Raw genomic sequence first — 18299 nt, 5'->3', positions numbered from 1 at the left:
CTGCAGCATGTAGGATCTTCCCAGACCAGGGATCGAACCTGTGTCTCCTGCATCAGCAGGCAGATTCTTAACCACTGTGCCACCAGGGAAGCCCAAAGTGTCAATTTTGAGTGAAGACCTTCCCACATATATCACGTTAATATGATTCCCCCTTTGTATTTATTACCTGATATGTAGTGAGAGTTGAGATCTAAGTAAAGGTTTTTCAACAGTTTTTATCTTTGTAAGGTTTCGCTTTTGTATGAACACTCTGATGCTTTGCAAGGTATGCTTTTCGACTAAAGCAGCTGCCACACTCGTCACATTTGTAAGGCTTCTCTCCAGTATGAATTCTCTGATGAATTACGAGATTTGAATTCCGATTGAAGACCTTGCCACACTCACTACATTTGTAAGGTTTCTCTCCAGTGTGAACTCTCCGGTGAATTGCAAGGTATGAATTATAACTAAAGACTCTGCCACATATATCACATTTACATAATTTCTGTCCTGTATGGATTATCTGATGTCTCCTGAGGTTTGAGCTGTGATTAAAGATTTTGCCACAGTCTTTACATTGGTAAGGTTTCTCCCCAGTATGAATTCTCCGATGAACTGAAAGGTATGAATTTTGACCGAAGACTTTGCCACATACATCACATTTATATGGCTTATCTCCTGAATGGATGATTTGATGTTGTATGAGGTGTGAGCCAAAATAAAAGGTTCTGCCACACTCATTACATTTGTAGTGTTTCTCTCCAGTATGAATTATCTGATGACTGACAAGGGTTGATCTAATACTAAATACCTTACCACACTCATTACATTTGTAAGGTTTCTCTCCAGTATGAATTCTCTGATGACTTGCAAGGTTTCCTTTTTGACTAAAAGCCTTGCCGCACTCATTACATTTGTAAGGTTTCTCTCCAGTATGAATTCTGCGATGTTTTGCAAGGTATGAATTCTGACTAAAGACCTTGCCACATTCATTACATTTGTATGGTTTCTCTCCAGTATGAATTCTCTGATGAACTGCAAGGTATGAACTTTGACTAAACACTTTTTCACATACATCACATTTATATAAGTTCTCTTTTGTATGGATTATCTGATGTCCAGTGAGCTGCAAGGCATGATTAAGGGTTTTGCCACACTCGTTATATTTGTAAGATTTCTCTTCAGTATGAATTGTTCGATGAATTGCAAGGTCTGAATTTCGACTAAAGACTTTGCAACATACATCACAATTAAGTATTTTCTCTTTTGTATGGATCAACTGATGCTGAGTGAGATTTAAGCCCTGATGAAAGGTTTTGCCACACTGATTACATTTGTAAGGGCTTTCCATGCATGCACTCTGGTCTTGTGTCAGTATCGAAGGATGTATAAAATCATTCTCATATGAATTAGAAATGGTGGTTTGGACAGTAGGAGAAGTTCCTTGAAGTGGTGAAAATGAGGCACTAATGCTGATACTCTTGTCAGCTTGATTAAATTCATCAATTTTCTCTTCACTTTTGAACATAAGCAGTTCATCCTGAAAGCTTAATGCCAGCCTGTTTTCAATAGGCTTGATTCCTGCAACACTTCTACCATGTCGATCTCTCTTATCAGCCAGCTTGTTGTTATGGTTTACAGGCATTCCTTTATCATTTCTTTCCTCGTCTCTTGGCTGAGACTCAAAGTCATGTTCATTTTCCTGGATTTCCCTGAGGTAAAAAGGCTTGATTTTTTCATGTCTTCCCAATATCAGTGTTTGGAATACTTCTGCTCTATCAGTGTTTGCATTTAGTTGTAATTTCTTGATCACATGTAAGTGAGAGATATCTACAAGATATAAAGAACCATAAGTACCCTATTCATCCCAATTCATAAGTAAATAGTTCATGTTAAATACATGATATTACACCAAAATTAGTACTTACACAAAACAGAGTTATGAAAATTCCCAACCATGATATTAAAACCTTTACAAACACAAAAGGAATGATTCTTTACTAAAGATAAAGTGATCGAGGTAATTCCACTTAAATTTTGGGTACCCAATTTTCAAACAACCTATGATAAAAACACTCACATTGAGAAAACTTCTGTTAGCTATCAAAGAAAGTGTATTTTTCAACCATGACACCAAAGCATATACCAATTAGCAGTAAACATACTGGTGCCTCGTAACTGAGGAGAAAAGAATATTATACTATACATATATTGTGCATACTTGTTAAATAGAAATGAATGCTAAAAAGACAGACAGTAAATAATTGTAACAGTAAATAATGAAAAACTAACTTATTCAATGTATAATCTCAAGGAGTGGCGGTTTCCAATTGGGAAACAAATATAGCATAGAGAAAATGGTGAATATGGTAAAACAGTATTTTAAAAAACAAAATGTTCTTCTAAAAACGTGCTGTAAATCTATGTACCCAGGAAGAAGCATAAAACATTCTGAAAGACCACCTTCTGTATATCACAATTAAATATCAATAAATGAAATATTCTCCAGTTATATTAACAGCCATTAAATAGAACAACTCCCTACCTGTTCAGTGCCCTAAAATATCCAGTTCATTGGCTCCAAAATATACGTAATGAAGAGAGAGCAATTTCTGAATTTATTTAACTAGGTTCATACAACAAATTGCAAAAGAAAGGCATACAATATATAAGGCAAAAAAAGGGACATCATAATAAACATGCCAGAATATTAATATATCTTTTTTATACAAAAGCCACTTTTGATTCATTAATATAAAAACAATGCACTATTTCTGGGAATTCCCTGGCAGTCCAGTGGTTAGAATTCAGCACTTTCACTGCCATGGGCCCGGTTCCATTCCTGGTTGAGAAAGTAAGGTCCCGCAAGCAGCGTGGTATGGCCAAAAACACAAACAAACAAACAAACAAAAAAACCAAAAAAATCCCCACTATTTCAAGCCGTCTAACATTACTAGTTTCTTTCGAAAGGCTTGAGGAAAGTTATCAGAAGTTTTTAAGGAAAGTGGAATCAGGTTTCTGTGCATGACCCCAACTGACGCAGAAAGCAGTGAGAACCATGATGTGGACCTTGACCAACAGACTGAGACAACATACTCTTAAGCATGACCACCCACCCAACAGCAGCAGAGGAGAGATTACAAAATACGACAACAAACATCAGGAGTTGAGAAAGAAAACTTCAAGGGAGATGCAAGAAGTGAGCTGGATAACTACAAAGGGTATTCAGCCACCCCTCCTGGAAATGGTTTCTGAGTCATCACAGCTACACAGAAAATGATTTAGGTTGTGTCATGAGACAGTTGTTTGATATATAAAGAGGCATTATTTTTACAGTGTGAGTGATGTGGAAGGTGGAGGGATGGGTGAAGGAGTGCTGCAGAAATTGGGAAGTTCAGGAGAATAACTTAACAATAACAATGGAAATAGGAAATAACAATCTTTCCATCCACATCAAGGTACCATGGAAATAGGAAATAACAATCTTTCCATCCACATCAAGGTACCATGTAAGGAAAGGTCAGGACTGAGAAAGGGCCTGAGTGGAGCACAGAGTTTTTTAACTATGGGAGTTATACTATGAGTATGGGAAGAACTGAAAGAGATTTAAACACTGTAGAAATAAACTAACTTTAAATCTATTACACTATTTGCTATGCAAGGTATCAAATTCCAACAGCTGTATTTCCATGCACATATTCAATAAAAACATACACAATATTCAAGGAGATGGTGCAATAATGTTCTTAGCAGAAAGTGGAAGAAAAAACCAGGAGAAGACCAGCAGAAGGAGACGAACCAGTCTATTCTGTACACACACGTGCAAAACAAAGTAATCAGATCAACACTACTGTAAAGTAGGGAGATCCTGATTTCAGAATGAAGATCTCCTGGCTGGGTGAGCAGGGTTTGTATGGGGAAACAAAGATAGCAGAAAGCGTTTGAGAAAGCCTGAGCAATTTCAGGATAGGATCACAATAGTTAAGTAAGCAAAGAAAGCGAAAAGTATTACTAACTAAAATATAGATTACATAACATAATTTGGTATATAAAATGTTTATGTTAACACTCCTTGTTATTAAACATGACAGTGTTCTTTTAGCTGGCCTCTCTAAATACTGAAAATCAGATCATTAAATTTCTTAACACAAACTCTGCAAAGAAAAACAAAACCATGAGGAGTGATGTCAACAGAAGAGTAAACCACAGGCACTCATTACAGCCATGAGGAAGCCAAGTTAAAAACAATAAACAAAAAAGAATTTGGGAAAACTCTACAAACCAGTAAAAAAAACAGTGGGAGCACCCAGGCAATTGCCTATCCTGAAAACACTAAACCAACAAATGTAGGAAAGTTCATGACAATTCCCTGGCCTGTGACTCCCCACCTCCTTCTTACATTGCATTGAGATTGAACTGGAAGAAGCCTCCCAATTACCAGAGGTGTCCTCATGGGGAAATGCTAAAAACATGATAAAAACACTCAGTAAACCAGAAATAGAAAAAAGATGACCTCAACATAGTAAAGGACATGTATTAAAAGTCCACAGGTAACATCATACTCAATGGGGAATGACTTAAAGCTTTTCCTCTAAGATCAAGAAAAAGACAAGGACAGTTACACTCAGTATTTCTAAAAAAAAATCACTGGAATTCCTAGCAAGTACATGTAGGTAGCAGAAAAAGACATAAAAACAATTCCAATAGCAAAAAGAAGCAAAACTATCTCTTTTGACAAATGAAATGATCTAATAAGTAAAAAACTCTGGGGAAATCCCTGGTGGTCCAGTGGTTAGGACTCCATGCTTCCTCTGCTGGGGGCCTGCGTTTGATCCCTGGTGTGGGAACTAATGTCCCACAAGCCGTGCAGCACGGCAAAAAAATAAAAAATAAAAAATAAATAAAAACCCGTGAAGATTCTTAAACAAAAATTTGATAGAAATAATGAACTCAGAAAGATGACAATATATAAAATTGACAAACAAAAATCAATACTGTTTCTATACAGTGACAATAAAAAATCAAGAAGGAAATTCAGAGAACAATTCCATTTACAATACCATCAGAAAAATAAAGTACTTGGCAAAACTTTACAGAAGGGAAGATATATGCACTATAAACTAAAAACACAGCTGAAAAATATTTGAAAAGACACAAATTAATGCAAAGATATCCCAAGTTCATGGATTAGAAATATTGTCAGTAGGTAAACACTACCCTAAGTGATCAACAGATTCAACACAATCCCTAATAAAATCCCAATAGTGTGTCTCGAAGAAACACATAAATCCATCCTAAGATTCAAATGCAATCTCAAAAGACACTCAATAGCAAAACCAAGGTTGAAAAGAATGAAGTTGGAGGTTTCACCATCATTTCAAAATTCTTAGAAACCTAAACTAACCAAAGCAGTACGGTCCTAGCATAAAGACAGAGAGAGACCAGTGGCATACAACAGAGACGTGAGAGATAAACTCTTGTGTATGTGGTCAAGTGATGTTCCGCAGGAGTATCAGAACCACTCAGTGGGGGAAGGGCAGTCTACTAAACAAAACGAATTATGGTTCAGATTGAAGGTATCACTGCACTTCATAAATTCCCTAATTTAGATGTTTCAAAATTAGCTGTTGATGTAGAAAGAATAGCACACAGGTGACCCCAAAATGGTGTCAACAACAGTTTACACAACAGCCTCACAAATATGAGGATGTGAACTTGGGCAATGTTATCCTGAGGAGAAATTCCTATTCACCGTTTACTGAGGGTGAAAGGGGATGGGCATAGTACATGTGAACACCACTATCACAGTGCCCTTGAGACAGCTTTTGTGACACTGCTCAAAACCAGAAAAAAACCTGGAAAGATTTATCAGCCAGGCTCTGGTGATACTTTCTATCTCATATCATAGAATATGCAGACCACTTCACTATAGCTTTAAGTGGTGATTTTCTATATAGCAGGAAAGTATTACAATATATGAGGGATAGTATTCTCATTCAAAATTATCTGTCACCCAGTAAACCCACCCTATAGAGAGTCCACCAGAAGTTGCTGATTAACGAAGGGTGGATTATCACACCAAAGGTTCTGGATAAAATTTCAGAGCCCAGTTCTCTGTATTTCATAAACAAGTTTCAGAGGCAAAATCACACAAACTTAGGAGAGTATGAAATCAGGAAGAGAATACATTCCCAGACTAGGTAGAGCAGTACAGGAGTGAAAAAAATAAGAGATATGTGTGTCAGATATCATAGAACCTTCAGATGGAACAATGTGCTCTAGCCACAGATGCCAAACTAGAGGCTGAAAGATACATATATGCTCCTCAGTAGGACTGGGGATCAAAGAGATGATCTCCCTGTCCACTGTCCTTAGTTTTCCTAAGTAATAATTACAGAAGATAGAACGCACCTCCCTGTTACACACAAGCCTGAAGAATGTGGCCAAAGCAGAACAGAAGAAATGCAGGAGGGATCTAAACAGGGAGACAGGGCTTGAGACAGCTCCATGCAGGTTCTGAGATGCCACATGGAATCAAAGAGCAGCCACTGTCTCCCAACTTCTGATGAGGTCTCCTAAAAACATCAAATGGGGACGGCACCGGGAAAGGTTCAGGGATTGGAGTCTGCAGGCGTCAGCTCTTATCTATGTGGACTGAGAACTGAGCATCCAATGGAATGAAGTCGAGAAGGAGAGATGAGCGGGCAAGAGGCCCCTTTGAAAAAGTCCACCTCATGCTCTGCTAATTCAAGCAACAGGAGCTCACAGAAACCAGATGGCAGAGTGTTGCAGATCATGATAAAGACCTTGCCTTTGTCTCTGGTGGAGCTGCAGCACCACTGGAGGGTGAAAGAATACATTTTACACGTGGAAGGACAAGAGGGATAAGTTACGGAGAAGAAAAATTTCCTCTGAGAGTTCAAATAATAAGTAAATTTTTGTATTCCCATAGAACTCTCTGATGAGGGGAAAGACTCCAAACACTATTAATAATGAGGCTTCCCCTCGGCGCTTCTGAGATCTGACCTGTGTTCACACTTTGATACATCCCCAAAGGTATTCAGATCAGTCTTCACAGCCCAGGGCTCTTTCTCTTGTTACAAAGTGGGTAAAATATTCAGATAAGAAACAGAAATTCCTCCACATAAGAGGAAGGAAACATGATTTGCTGTGGCTTTTCCAGAATCCTGGTCTCTTGCTCAACTGAGAACTGAGGTGACTACAGATGGAAACAGAAAAATATTTCAAAAAACTGACCTGCTCTTTACCTCCTGAATACACAGGGAACAGTATAATGTGCAGAAACGTAGCTCTTTTCCTAAAACTCCTAAATCAAAAGCACAGGGGTAGGAAACAGGAAAATGGGTATATTAAAAGTTTCCCATTGAGCTTTATATACATGTAAGCTCTGGAACAACTCCTGATGTATCACGAACTGGGCAGGCCATCAGAGGAAAAGGTAGATTTAAACTCCTGAGGCTGCATCCTGAAGCTTTCCATGTCTGAATCAACAAGGATTTCAGATCAGTCAAGCAAAACAGGGGCTCCCAGGAGGCACACAATGGAAAATGCAAAGATACATAAGGGCAGATCCCAATTTCTGGAGGGAAGTTATCCTCACCCAGGGAGACCAGGTTCCTGTAGGTCTCCAACATCACGTCCCTGTACAAGGCCCTCTGAGCAGGGTCCAGGCATTCCCACTCCTCCTGAGAGAATTCTATGGCCACATCCTTGAAGGTCAACTGTGCCTGAAATGAAAACACATTTCACCAAGGGGCCATGAGGAGAATTCTTATTTTCACACAAAATGAGAAGAGGTGAAAAGATCAAGTTGAAGTATGTATTCTGACAGATCCATATAAAGGTATCTGGGGAAATTATGGGTCTCTAATTTTAATTTCTTATGCTTTTTCATAGAGATTATGATAACCTGTAATCAATGTGTATTTTTCATTTTTGTGGACAATACATGAAATACATATAAATAAAATTCAACAATGAGTTCTCTATCCAGAAGTGTTAGATTATGCCTTACACACTGAGTGCTATTCAAAATCTAGATGAACTACACTATGAGTGGTGGCTTTAGAGATGACTAAGTCCACAGTGCTTTAAAAAAGAAAATCAAACTCTTAAATTACAATGACGATAATAACAGCAATGACTAAAGGTGTTTGAATACTTCACAGATGCTAAGCATTACTCTAAATGCTTTATAGATATGAACTTTTTTATCAACATTGTAGCTCAGTAGAGAAAGATCTGTTCCCATCCTGCAGAGGAGAAAACTGTCAGAGACATTTGGAGAAACTCAACTTAGTTCAAGCTAAGAAATGATACAGCAAGCACCTGAATTAAGGTGGATGCGCTCTTGAACTGAAGATAAAGAAGCAAAAACTGAAGTAACAGAAGAGCTTTCGAAGCACACGGCCAGAGGATTCTCCCAGAAAACTTGAAAGAAGTTGAACAACATGAAAGGCAGTAAAAGGTCATTATAGATGTAGGCACGTGTGCGCGACAGACACACATACACACACACACACAACATGTTAGTAATCTTACTAGTATCTGAACCATTAACAGGATAGTGTAGGAAAAATTCAAGGCCATGTAATATATTTATGATATAATTTCAACTGCAATAAAATACAGTACATAGTTATAAAATTCTGATGTCTTTTATCAAAACCATGGACTTGCACATCCATGAACTCATGGACACACAGGTAAATGCACAAATAACTGAAACGAGAGAAGTTGTCTCTGGATATATTATTGCATGATTTTTTTATCATCATTTTTATTTATGTGAATTTCAGCATCTTTGGAACAATGAAAATATATCAACTGTATTAAATGGTACTAACATGAAAAAAATAGGATCCTTTAACTGCAATCTCTATTGAATACCCATATATAAATACAATTTAAACCACAATATTGACATAGTAGGTATTAACAAATGCAAAGCAGAGTTTATTTCTGTATTCCACACATAAAACACTGACTCAAAATCAGAAAAGTTATTACTATTATACATTAATTTAAGAGACTAAGAAAAAAATTATCACAATAGTGAAGTTAAAAACTACTCAGAGAGGGCTTCCCTGGTGGCGCAGTGGTTGGGAGTCGGCCTGCCGATGCGAGGGACACGGGTTCGTGCCCCGGCCCGGGAGGATCCCGCATGCTGCGGAGCAGCTGGGCTCGTGGGCTATGGCCGCTGGGCCTGCACGTCCGGAGCCTGTGCTCCGCGATGGGAGAGGCCACAACAGTGAGAGGCCCGCATACTGGGGAAAAAAAAAAGCTACTCGGAGAATTAAATATCATGACTAAAAAGAATACGGAAGAAAGTATATTGTGGGCTTCCCTGGTGGCGCAGTGGTTGAGAATCCGCCTGCCAATGCAGGGGACACGGGTTCATGCCCCAGTCCGGGAAGATCCCACATGCCGCAGAGCGGCTGGGCCCGTGAGCCATGGCCGCTGAGCCTGTGCGTCCGGAGCCTGTGCTCCACAGTGGGAGAGGCCATAACAGTGAGAGGCCCACATACCGCAAAAAAAAAAAAAAAAAAAAGTATATTGTAATTAAGGAAGAATATTTCACCAAACAGCACCATTAGAAGGAAACTTGATGCATTCCCTCTGAAGTTACAGTGGAGTGAAGGGGGCTGGCCAGGGCACCTGCCTTTCACCAATGTACAGTGTGCCTGAGCAAGAGCCATTAGAGGCGGTAACAGGAGGAAAACAGAGGGCAAGAGACACAAAGAGAGTGTGCCAGAGAGTTGGAACTGTGAACATTCACAAATCTAAGGACATAGAAATCTAAGAACAGAGAAAGGATGTGAAAAGATAGTCCATCCTAAAGAGAACAGGGGTGATTATATTACATCAGAAAAAATAAAGACAAAAACTGACACAAGAGACAAAGGATATTATATAATGATAAAACAGTCCATTCACCAGGAAAATATAACAATTATAAATATATATACATCTAACATTAGAGCTTGCCCAAATATGAAGGAAACAACAGAAAGAGACAACAGCAAAATGTCAGTATGAGACTTCAATACTCTAGTTTTATCTACACATGGAAACAACTTAAAAGGAAACAGAGAACTTGAACTACACTAAATAACAATTGTACCTAAAAGACATGTACAGAACACTCCACCCAACACCAAAAAACATCCTTCTCAAGCAAACATGAAACATTCTCCATAACAGACCACAAAACACAGCTTAGGCCACAAAACAAATCTTAACAAATTTAAGGAGACTGAGATCTAAAAAGTATCTTCTCTAACCACAATGAAATGAAACTTGAAATAACAGAGGGAAAACAGGAAAACCCCCCAAATGTACAAATTAAACAGCTGATTCTTAAAGAAGCAATGGGCCGGGCTTCCCTTGTGGCTCAGTGGTTAAGAATCCGCCTGCCAATACAGGGGACACAGGTTCGAGCCCTGGTCCACGAAGATCCCACATGCTGTGGAGCAAATAAGCCTGTGCACCACAACTACAGAGCCCCAGCACAACTACTGAAGCCCGCGTGCCTAGAGCCCGTGCTCCACAACAAGAGAAATCACCACAATGAGAAGCCCGCGCACCGCAACAAAGAGTAGCCCCTGCTCACCACAACTAGAGAAAGCCCACACGCAGCAATGAAGACCCAACACAGCCAAAAGTAAAATAAATAAATTTTTTAAAAAAAGAAGCAATGGGTTAAAGAAGAAATCACAAGGAAATTGTAAAAATATCTGAATGAAAATAAAAACACAACATACCAAAATTTATAACAGGCAGTCAAAACCATAGTAAAAGGGAAGTCTACAATGCTAAATGCTTACAACAAAAAAGGGGAAAGATGCAAACCCTGTACTGCTGTTCAAGAATGTATGGAGAGCCATTAGACAAGAAAAAGAAATCAAAGTTATACAAATTGAAAAAGAAGTAAAATTACCTTTTTCTCTAGGTGACAAGGTTTTACATGTGCAAACCAAAAAGGCTCCATGAGAAAACTACCACTTCAAAACACAACTTCAAGGACTTCCTGGTTGGTCCAGTGGTAAAGAATCCACCTTCCAAGGCAAGGGACTTGGGTTCAATCCCTGGTCAGGGAACTAAGATCCCATATACCACAGAGCAACTAAGCCCACGCACCTCAACGAGAGAGCCTGCGTGCCGCAAACTACAGAGCCCACGCACTCTGGAACCCGTGTGCCACAACTAGAGAGAGAGAAAAAAAAACCCTGCACGCCACAACTAGAGAGAGAAGCCCATGCACCTCAACGAAAGACACTGCACGCCACAACAAAAGATGCCGCACGCCTCAATGAAGATCCCGAGTGCCACAACACCTGATGCAGCCAAAAAAAAGAAAAAACAACTTTGGAAAAATTGCAGCAGGGAATTCCCCAGCAGTCCAGCGGTTAAGACTCTGTGCTTTCACTGCCATGGACCTGGGTTCAAAACCTGGTGGGGGAACTAAGATCCCACAAACCGCAAGGCACGGCCAGAAAGGAAAAAAATATCAGCACACAAAAATCAGTTGCCTTGGTATACACAATATGCACAATGAACAAATTCAAAAGGAAGTTAGAAAACAATACTGTTTACTATAGCATCAAGAGACAGACTAGGAAAAAATTACCCAAGGAGGTGAAAGACTTGCACACTGAAAACTACTAAATGTTGCTAAAAGAAATCCAAGGATATACAAATAAGTAAAAAGACACCCTGTACTCATGAATTGGAAGAATTAATATTCTTAAAATGACTTTATTACTGAAAGTGTTCTACAGATTCAATGGAATCCCTGTCAAAATTTCGAAGGCAATTTTTGCAGTTAAAAAAAAAATCATACTAAAATTCATAGGGAATCTCAAAGGATGCCCAACAGCCAAAATACTCTTGAAAAAGAAGATGGACATCATTTTCAGATTTCAAAACATATTACAAAGTAATCAGGATGATGTGGTACTGGTATAAGCACAGATACAAAACCCAGTGGATACCAGAAATAATCCAGTGAATATATATAAAATGTACAGCCAAGGGTGCAAAGACTACACAAAGGGGAAAGGACAGTCTCAATAACAAATGATGCTGAGCAACTACATACATCCCAGCAAAAAAATGAAGATGGAACCTTACTTGCATCAAAGGTAAAAAACTTCTGTATCACAGGATACAATCCACAGAGTGAAAAGACAACCTCTGTGGAATGCAGGTGATGAAAGTGATTTAAAGAATTTCCCACTGTCAGAGATTTAGGTTGATTTCATAGTTCAAACTCAAGAATAGACTAAAACATTCCCTGGTGATCCAATGGTTAGCGCTTGGTGCATTCACTGCAGTGAGCCCGGGTTCAATCCCTGGTCGGGGAACTAAGTTCCCACAAGCCTTGGTGGGGCATGGCAAAAAAAAAAAAGTTAAAAGACAGAACAAATTACCTCTTACTGGTCTGTTTTCCAGATTTTACGAGATACTGTGCATATTAACGTCCAGCTTCTTTATCCTGCTTGACAGACAGCAGACAGTGCATCCTGATGGGGCCCTAAGCAATCCCTGCTGTCCAGTATCACTGACACCATGTCTCCAATCCATGGGTGTGAAGCCCTGCCCAGGACTACACCCAGCGGAGCCCCTTCACAAGTTCCAGGTCACTGGGTTATGGGGAAATGGGATCTAAGTGGAGATGACAGGCCCTGAGGGAAGGACCCGAGTGAGTGTGAATGTACGGGTGTCAGGCAGGATAGTTCAGAGTCAGAGATTAGCGAGTCCAAAGAAGGGCATTTCAGGAAGCACAGGCAGAAGAAACAACTGAGAATATGGCTTTACCTGAGAAAGAGCCATTCCAGACTCCTTTTCTTTCCTCTCCCTCCTCTTCTGGGCTTCTTCCTCAGACAAGAGTCTTTAGAGGTCGATCCTGAAAGTGGAAAACAAGCTGTTTAATGCTTAGAATCAACACACCCCCTTCCTGAGTCACCACCACACGCACAGGGAAGCCCTCAGCATGGGGAACAGACGGTCCTCTGCTGCCCACTGTCCCAGGAGGGACTCGGGACAATAACTCCCACACAGAGACCAACCAGTGAGTTTTCCCACCCTTTCCTTCAGATCAGGCTCCCCTCCTGGTGAGGCCCTCACGTACCCAGCAGCAGCGGGCACCTCAGCTGGACCCGACGATCCCCTGCAGGTCACAGACCAGCCCTGATCCATCCCCAGGCAGAGCAGAGCCCTCACCCTCAGCCCAGATCTCAGCCCTCAGGAACGGGGGGACTCAGAGTCACGATGCTCAGTGAGGGATCCGGATTGGAACATCCTGGGGCACCTCAAATATTGTTGAGGTTGGACCCCCACACTGACAGTATGAAGAGGAATCCCTGGTCAGAGGGTACAAAACATGTCTGTACAAAATTCTTCATCGATCTAAGGAAACGCCTGGGTTGAGCAGCACTCACAGGAGGCAAGCCCAGCACAGCCCCCACCTGCTTTTCATTTTCCAGCTTTACTGAGGTCTAACAGATGTATAACAATGGTGTACCTATGAGGCATCCAATGTGCTTATTAGACGGATGTATACACTCTGTAATATTCATAACAGAGTGCTTTACACGTCCATCAACTCACAACGACCATTTTATTTCTGTGTGCTAAGAACACTCAAGTGTTACTCTCTCAGCAAATACCAGATATATAGAAACACAGTATGATTAACGATAGCACGATGAACATTAGATGAACATGTTGCAAATATTTACCTAAATATAATGATTTCATTTCCTTTGGCTATCTAGACAGAGGAATCTCTAAATTGTTTTCCGTAATAGCCATATCATTTACATTCCCACCAATGAAGCACAAGCGTTCGTGTGTGTGTGTGTGTGTGTGTGTGTGTGTGTGTGTGTGTGTGTGTGTTGAGACAGGGAGAGGACCGTAGAGGAACCAGCACTGGCCTGGCAGCAAGAAAGTAGCGGCTACACCTTCCCAAGAACGTGCCTCTGTATTACTGATCACTGTGGTGTTGCTGGCCCTCTGATTCTTGGAACAATCTCTCCCTACATTAAAGAACTTAATGGCCCCTCTCAGGTTCTGTCCACAGAAACATACCTAGCAAAATCTCCCTAATGAAAACCTTCTGCTGTTTGAAGCTTACTACTCATAACTTCCCTTCTGGACTCAAATGAACTTACAAACTTTCATGGGGTCCAACATAGTCTCGATAAAACCCATAATGATCAACTCATCGTGCTAGAAAATACCAGAAAACATGCCAAACTCTAATAAATCATGCCAGAGGGAAAAATACATATAAGACACCCAAGGAACCAATAGATGCAAAATACCATATTTTCATTCACAGTAACCACAGCCCAAACACTGTCATCTTCAAAAACTACACATAAAAGAAAGATGTTTCCAACGATGGACATCCCCCAGTGAGACCCAAAAATCCCCCAAGGCAACACTCCAATTCCCCTTTCGTTATGTTTCACAGTGCAACTGAAAATTTCTTTATCTGCGACACAAAATACTAAAAAGTACCAAAGGTAAACAACAAACTGACCTCCATATTAGTCTAAAAACTGCACAATGATTCCTCTCTTTCTCTCTCCCTTTTTTTCTTCTGGAGCAGGAAGGATTTATTACTTGCAGCAAGTAAGGAGAACACCAGAGATCTTTCCCAAAGCAGTATCCCTGCACAATGATTCTTGACCTCCCAGAATACCCAAAACAAGTCACTTGTGGAGTGGATGCTGTAGGGCACCCTCTAGCTCCACTGCCTGAGGACAAGGCACCCATCCTCCTGCACCCAAAAATCCCTGTGGGCTCAGCTCAGGCCACACTTTTTTTAACCACAATGGAGGAAAATGTTTCTCTTTGCCTAAAACCACTGCCTTCATTCCTCCTCATGTATGGCCATGAAATACCAGATTAAACCAATGCATGGAAACCTCAGTGTCAGCAGCTATGTCCCAGGGAACCTGAGCTAAGACACTATGGCACCTCAAACCATGCAATGCACCCACAACTACCCATAAACCCAATTCCAGGTGCTCCAGCCAGAACTGACACATCCCTTGCCAGGAGTTTCACACACCCCTTGAGCCCAAAAGGGACAAATGCATACACCATTCATTGGGCTCATCTTGAAGCCCACACTTGCTGCCATATACCTCCTGCAGGCTCTCCTCCAATTTTCCCATTGTTCTCCCTCTCCTCCTTGCACTCATGGGCAAACAGGGCTAAAGGACAAAAGTACCTCTCAGGAAAGCCATCGCAACAGGAATACACACAAGCTGCCACCGAAAGGACACTGGGCATTCAACATGCAGGTCAACAAAGTTGGCCCTCCTGTAAAAACTTAGGAGAAAGTAAGAATGTTACGGAGTCCAGTTACAAAGGACATTTGAATGCAGTGTGGGAGACTCAAAGATAGGCGGTCCCCAGATTTCTTGTCCCCAAGACAGATGGTCCCAAGTTTCTTCTCTCCTGTTCTCCCAGCTCACAGGTAATTAAAAGATACCCTAACTCTCTGAGGGAAGTCTCCTTCATTCCTCCTTAGGTTCTGGACTTTGGCCCACAGTTACCACAGTGAAATCACTACCCCTGACTCGGAGCAGATGAACTGCTGGAAGGCAAAGCTCCTGTCCAAGGAGGCAACTGGTCCCTGGATGTGCACAGCCTGGAACACCTGGGGGCTACAGTGGAGCAGTGACACAGCACACTAAACATGGGGACACCTCAACATACTACATGAGGACATCAGTTCTGCAGGGATTGTTAGCACTCCCTGCATCTTTTTGCTCTTATTTTGAGTAATTAAGCAGCCATATGGGGTAATAATCAATTAGAGTTGAAATGTCCAGAACAAATGTAGGAACCATTCTCATCACCTACCGTGTTCCCCTGGTCTCCCCTGAGGATTATTCAGCCCAACCCACAGTCCCAGCCACTAAACACATCCCCAGAGGGAGATGCCGCAGCTATTCAGGGAAGAAGAGGAACACTGTGCATCCTTCAATGAACGGAAAAGGAAGAAGACTCCAAATAATCAATGGAGAGGGGCATTTCTGTTGAAGGTGATTGATACAGAGGCAATAAAATGTGACACAGATAGTCAGGAGGAGATGGCGAGCCCTCTCTGAGCCTAGACCTGAAGGGAGATAAAGGGCCTGTGCCATGGTGACTTCAAGGCAAAAGGTAAGAACAGGAACTATGATGTCAGATAGAAATAGTTTTTGTTTGGAAACAGACAAAAGGTGAATGTGCCCAGGGTAGAGTGAACCATGAGAACAGGGTCAGCTCCCAGGATGAGGCTGGAGACACTGAGGGCCCTGATGACACAGGGCTGAGCAGCCACAGGGAGGAGCTGGGATTTGTCCTGAGGGCAAATAGGAGCCGGTGCAGGTCTGAGTGCCAGAACTGGCATAAACTCTCCTCGGATTTATACTTAATGCAGAGAAATATTTCTGACTACGGTCACTTCTACCCCGAGCCTGTGGGAAGAGAGGAACCCAGATACAATTCTAAACAAAACTAGACACTCTCTCCAAAAAGAAGACAAACACAGACACACACCCAATTTGGCCAATCACTTCAGGGGCAGTGTTACTCTGACTGAGAGTTTCTGGTCTAGTCTCTCATCTCCATGTTACAAGTGGGCGCCCTGAGGCCCAGAAGGGAGACTTTTCTGAGAAAGTCCTGGTTGAGTGAAGAGAATCAGGTGTAACTGAATTCTGAAATGAGATCCTGAGGGGTCGGTGGGCAGAGTCTGCCCTTATCGCCTGTCCCATTTAAAACACCATCTTTCAGGTGCCTGATCAAAGGAAACTTCTCTTTCAATGTCTGATCACACTGTCAGCAAACAGGTAATTTTTCTTTCCAGAAAAATCACAGTAAAAGAATTTAAAAATAAACAATTGGAAAAGCATAGTTGCTGGTGCATAAAACATTGCAAGCGTTCAGCTTAGAAACAAGATCTGAGCAAACTTCTTCATCATGAATAGAGGAATAAAAGGGGAAAAAGAATATTAGACTAACTGGTTAAACTAGGTTTTGACTGTTAATATAAAAGATCAATGACATATCTACCAAGTACTCATCAAAAGAGTCTAAAATTATTTACTAGTTACCAAAGAACTTTACCAGTATACAAAGATAAAGCAGGGGAAGAACTCAGGTGTCAATTATATCTGAATAAATAAAATGAATTTGTGAATTTTTTTAATCTAAAGATCCTGCTGTCAATGTTTTAAAAAAAATTGAGGATTGGGGCTTCCCGGGTGGCGCAGTGGTTAAGAATCCGCCTGCCAATGCAGGGGACACGGGTTCGAGCCCTGGTCTGGGAGGATCCCACATGCCGTGGAGCAACTAAGCCCGTGTGCCACAACTACTGAGCCTGCGCTCTAGAGCCCGTGAGCCACAACTACTGAGCCCGCGTGCCACAACTAATGAAGCCCGCGTGCCTTGAGCCTGTGCTCCGCAACAAAGGAAGCCACCGCAATGAGAAGCCCGCGCACCACAACGAAGAGTAGCCCCTGCTCGCCGCAACTAGAGGGCCCACGCGCAGCAGCGAAGACCCAACGCAGCGAAAAACAAATAAATAAATAAATAACAAAAAAAAATCGAGGATTTATCATATTTAGAAAAGAATCACATGAGTAGAATACATAAGGCCACCAAACTTATTTCACAAGTTAGTAATTATTTGCAGGAAATTAGATATCTAATGCACTAGGATATATGCAAAGTTAAAGGCAAGACATAAATGTAAAGAAACCAGAGAGAAGAAAGTAAGTCCATTACAGAAAAACAAAATTTTTAGTGTTTCTTTAAAGAAGCACCATGTAGTGAAAGTCAGTCATTTCCTGCCCCACTAGTCTCTCCCCTGTCCTCTACCCCACACCAGGAAATGCAAGGGGGTGACCCACAACTGCATGAGTCAACTCACCGCCCCTTGGCTGAACAGGGATTGCAAAGGGAAGTTTTCCTGTCATACAAACAATTACAAAATGCACAAACCTTACAGTTTTGCAATACAAATCCTCACCTGTATAATTAAGCAAGCAACATTTCAATTTATTAAGAGTCTAAAGCCAGAAGTCAGTATATCATAACTTAATCGTCCAAATCCAATCAACTCACCCCCCACCGGGACCCAGTCTGCCCTCTACCTGCACTACTATGTGTTTCCATTTTATTGTCTATTTCTTTCCCTGTTTCTGTCTCCTTCTTTTTGATCTTATCTACTCCCCTGGTGCTCCTGCTGGCCTATCCATACATTTCTGCCTCTTTCTTCCCCCAACTCTACTCCC

At 41.2% G+C, this 18299-nt stretch overlaps 1 protein-coding gene across 1 annotated transcript; it reads right to left on the bottom strand.

The window, feature by feature from the left end:
- LOC113605694 (zinc finger protein 160-like) lies at positions 1-17095 on the bottom strand. Its single transcript, XM_027079221.1, has 3 exons — positions 12820-17095; positions 7601-7727; positions 1-1809 (listed from the first exon to the last, which is right to left on the bottom strand). The coding sequence occupies exons 1-3, from the start codon at positions 12832-12834 to the stop codon at positions 206-208; spliced, it is 1746 nt and encodes a 581-aa protein (XP_026935022.1). The 5' UTR covers positions 12835-17095; the 3' UTR covers positions 1-205.
- Between the last annotated feature and the right edge of the window lie 1204 nt (positions 17096-18299).

The sequence above is a fragment of the Aethalodelphis obliquidens genome, unplaced genomic scaffold (genome assembly GCF_003676395.1).
Source record: "Aethalodelphis obliquidens isolate GAN/ISIS:26980383/991018 unplaced genomic scaffold, ASM367639v1 scaffold43, whole genome shotgun sequence".
NCBI lineage: Eukaryota > Metazoa > Chordata > Mammalia > Artiodactyla > Delphinidae > Aethalodelphis > Aethalodelphis obliquidens.
This window is presented reverse-complemented; position numbering and strand designations above follow the sequence as displayed.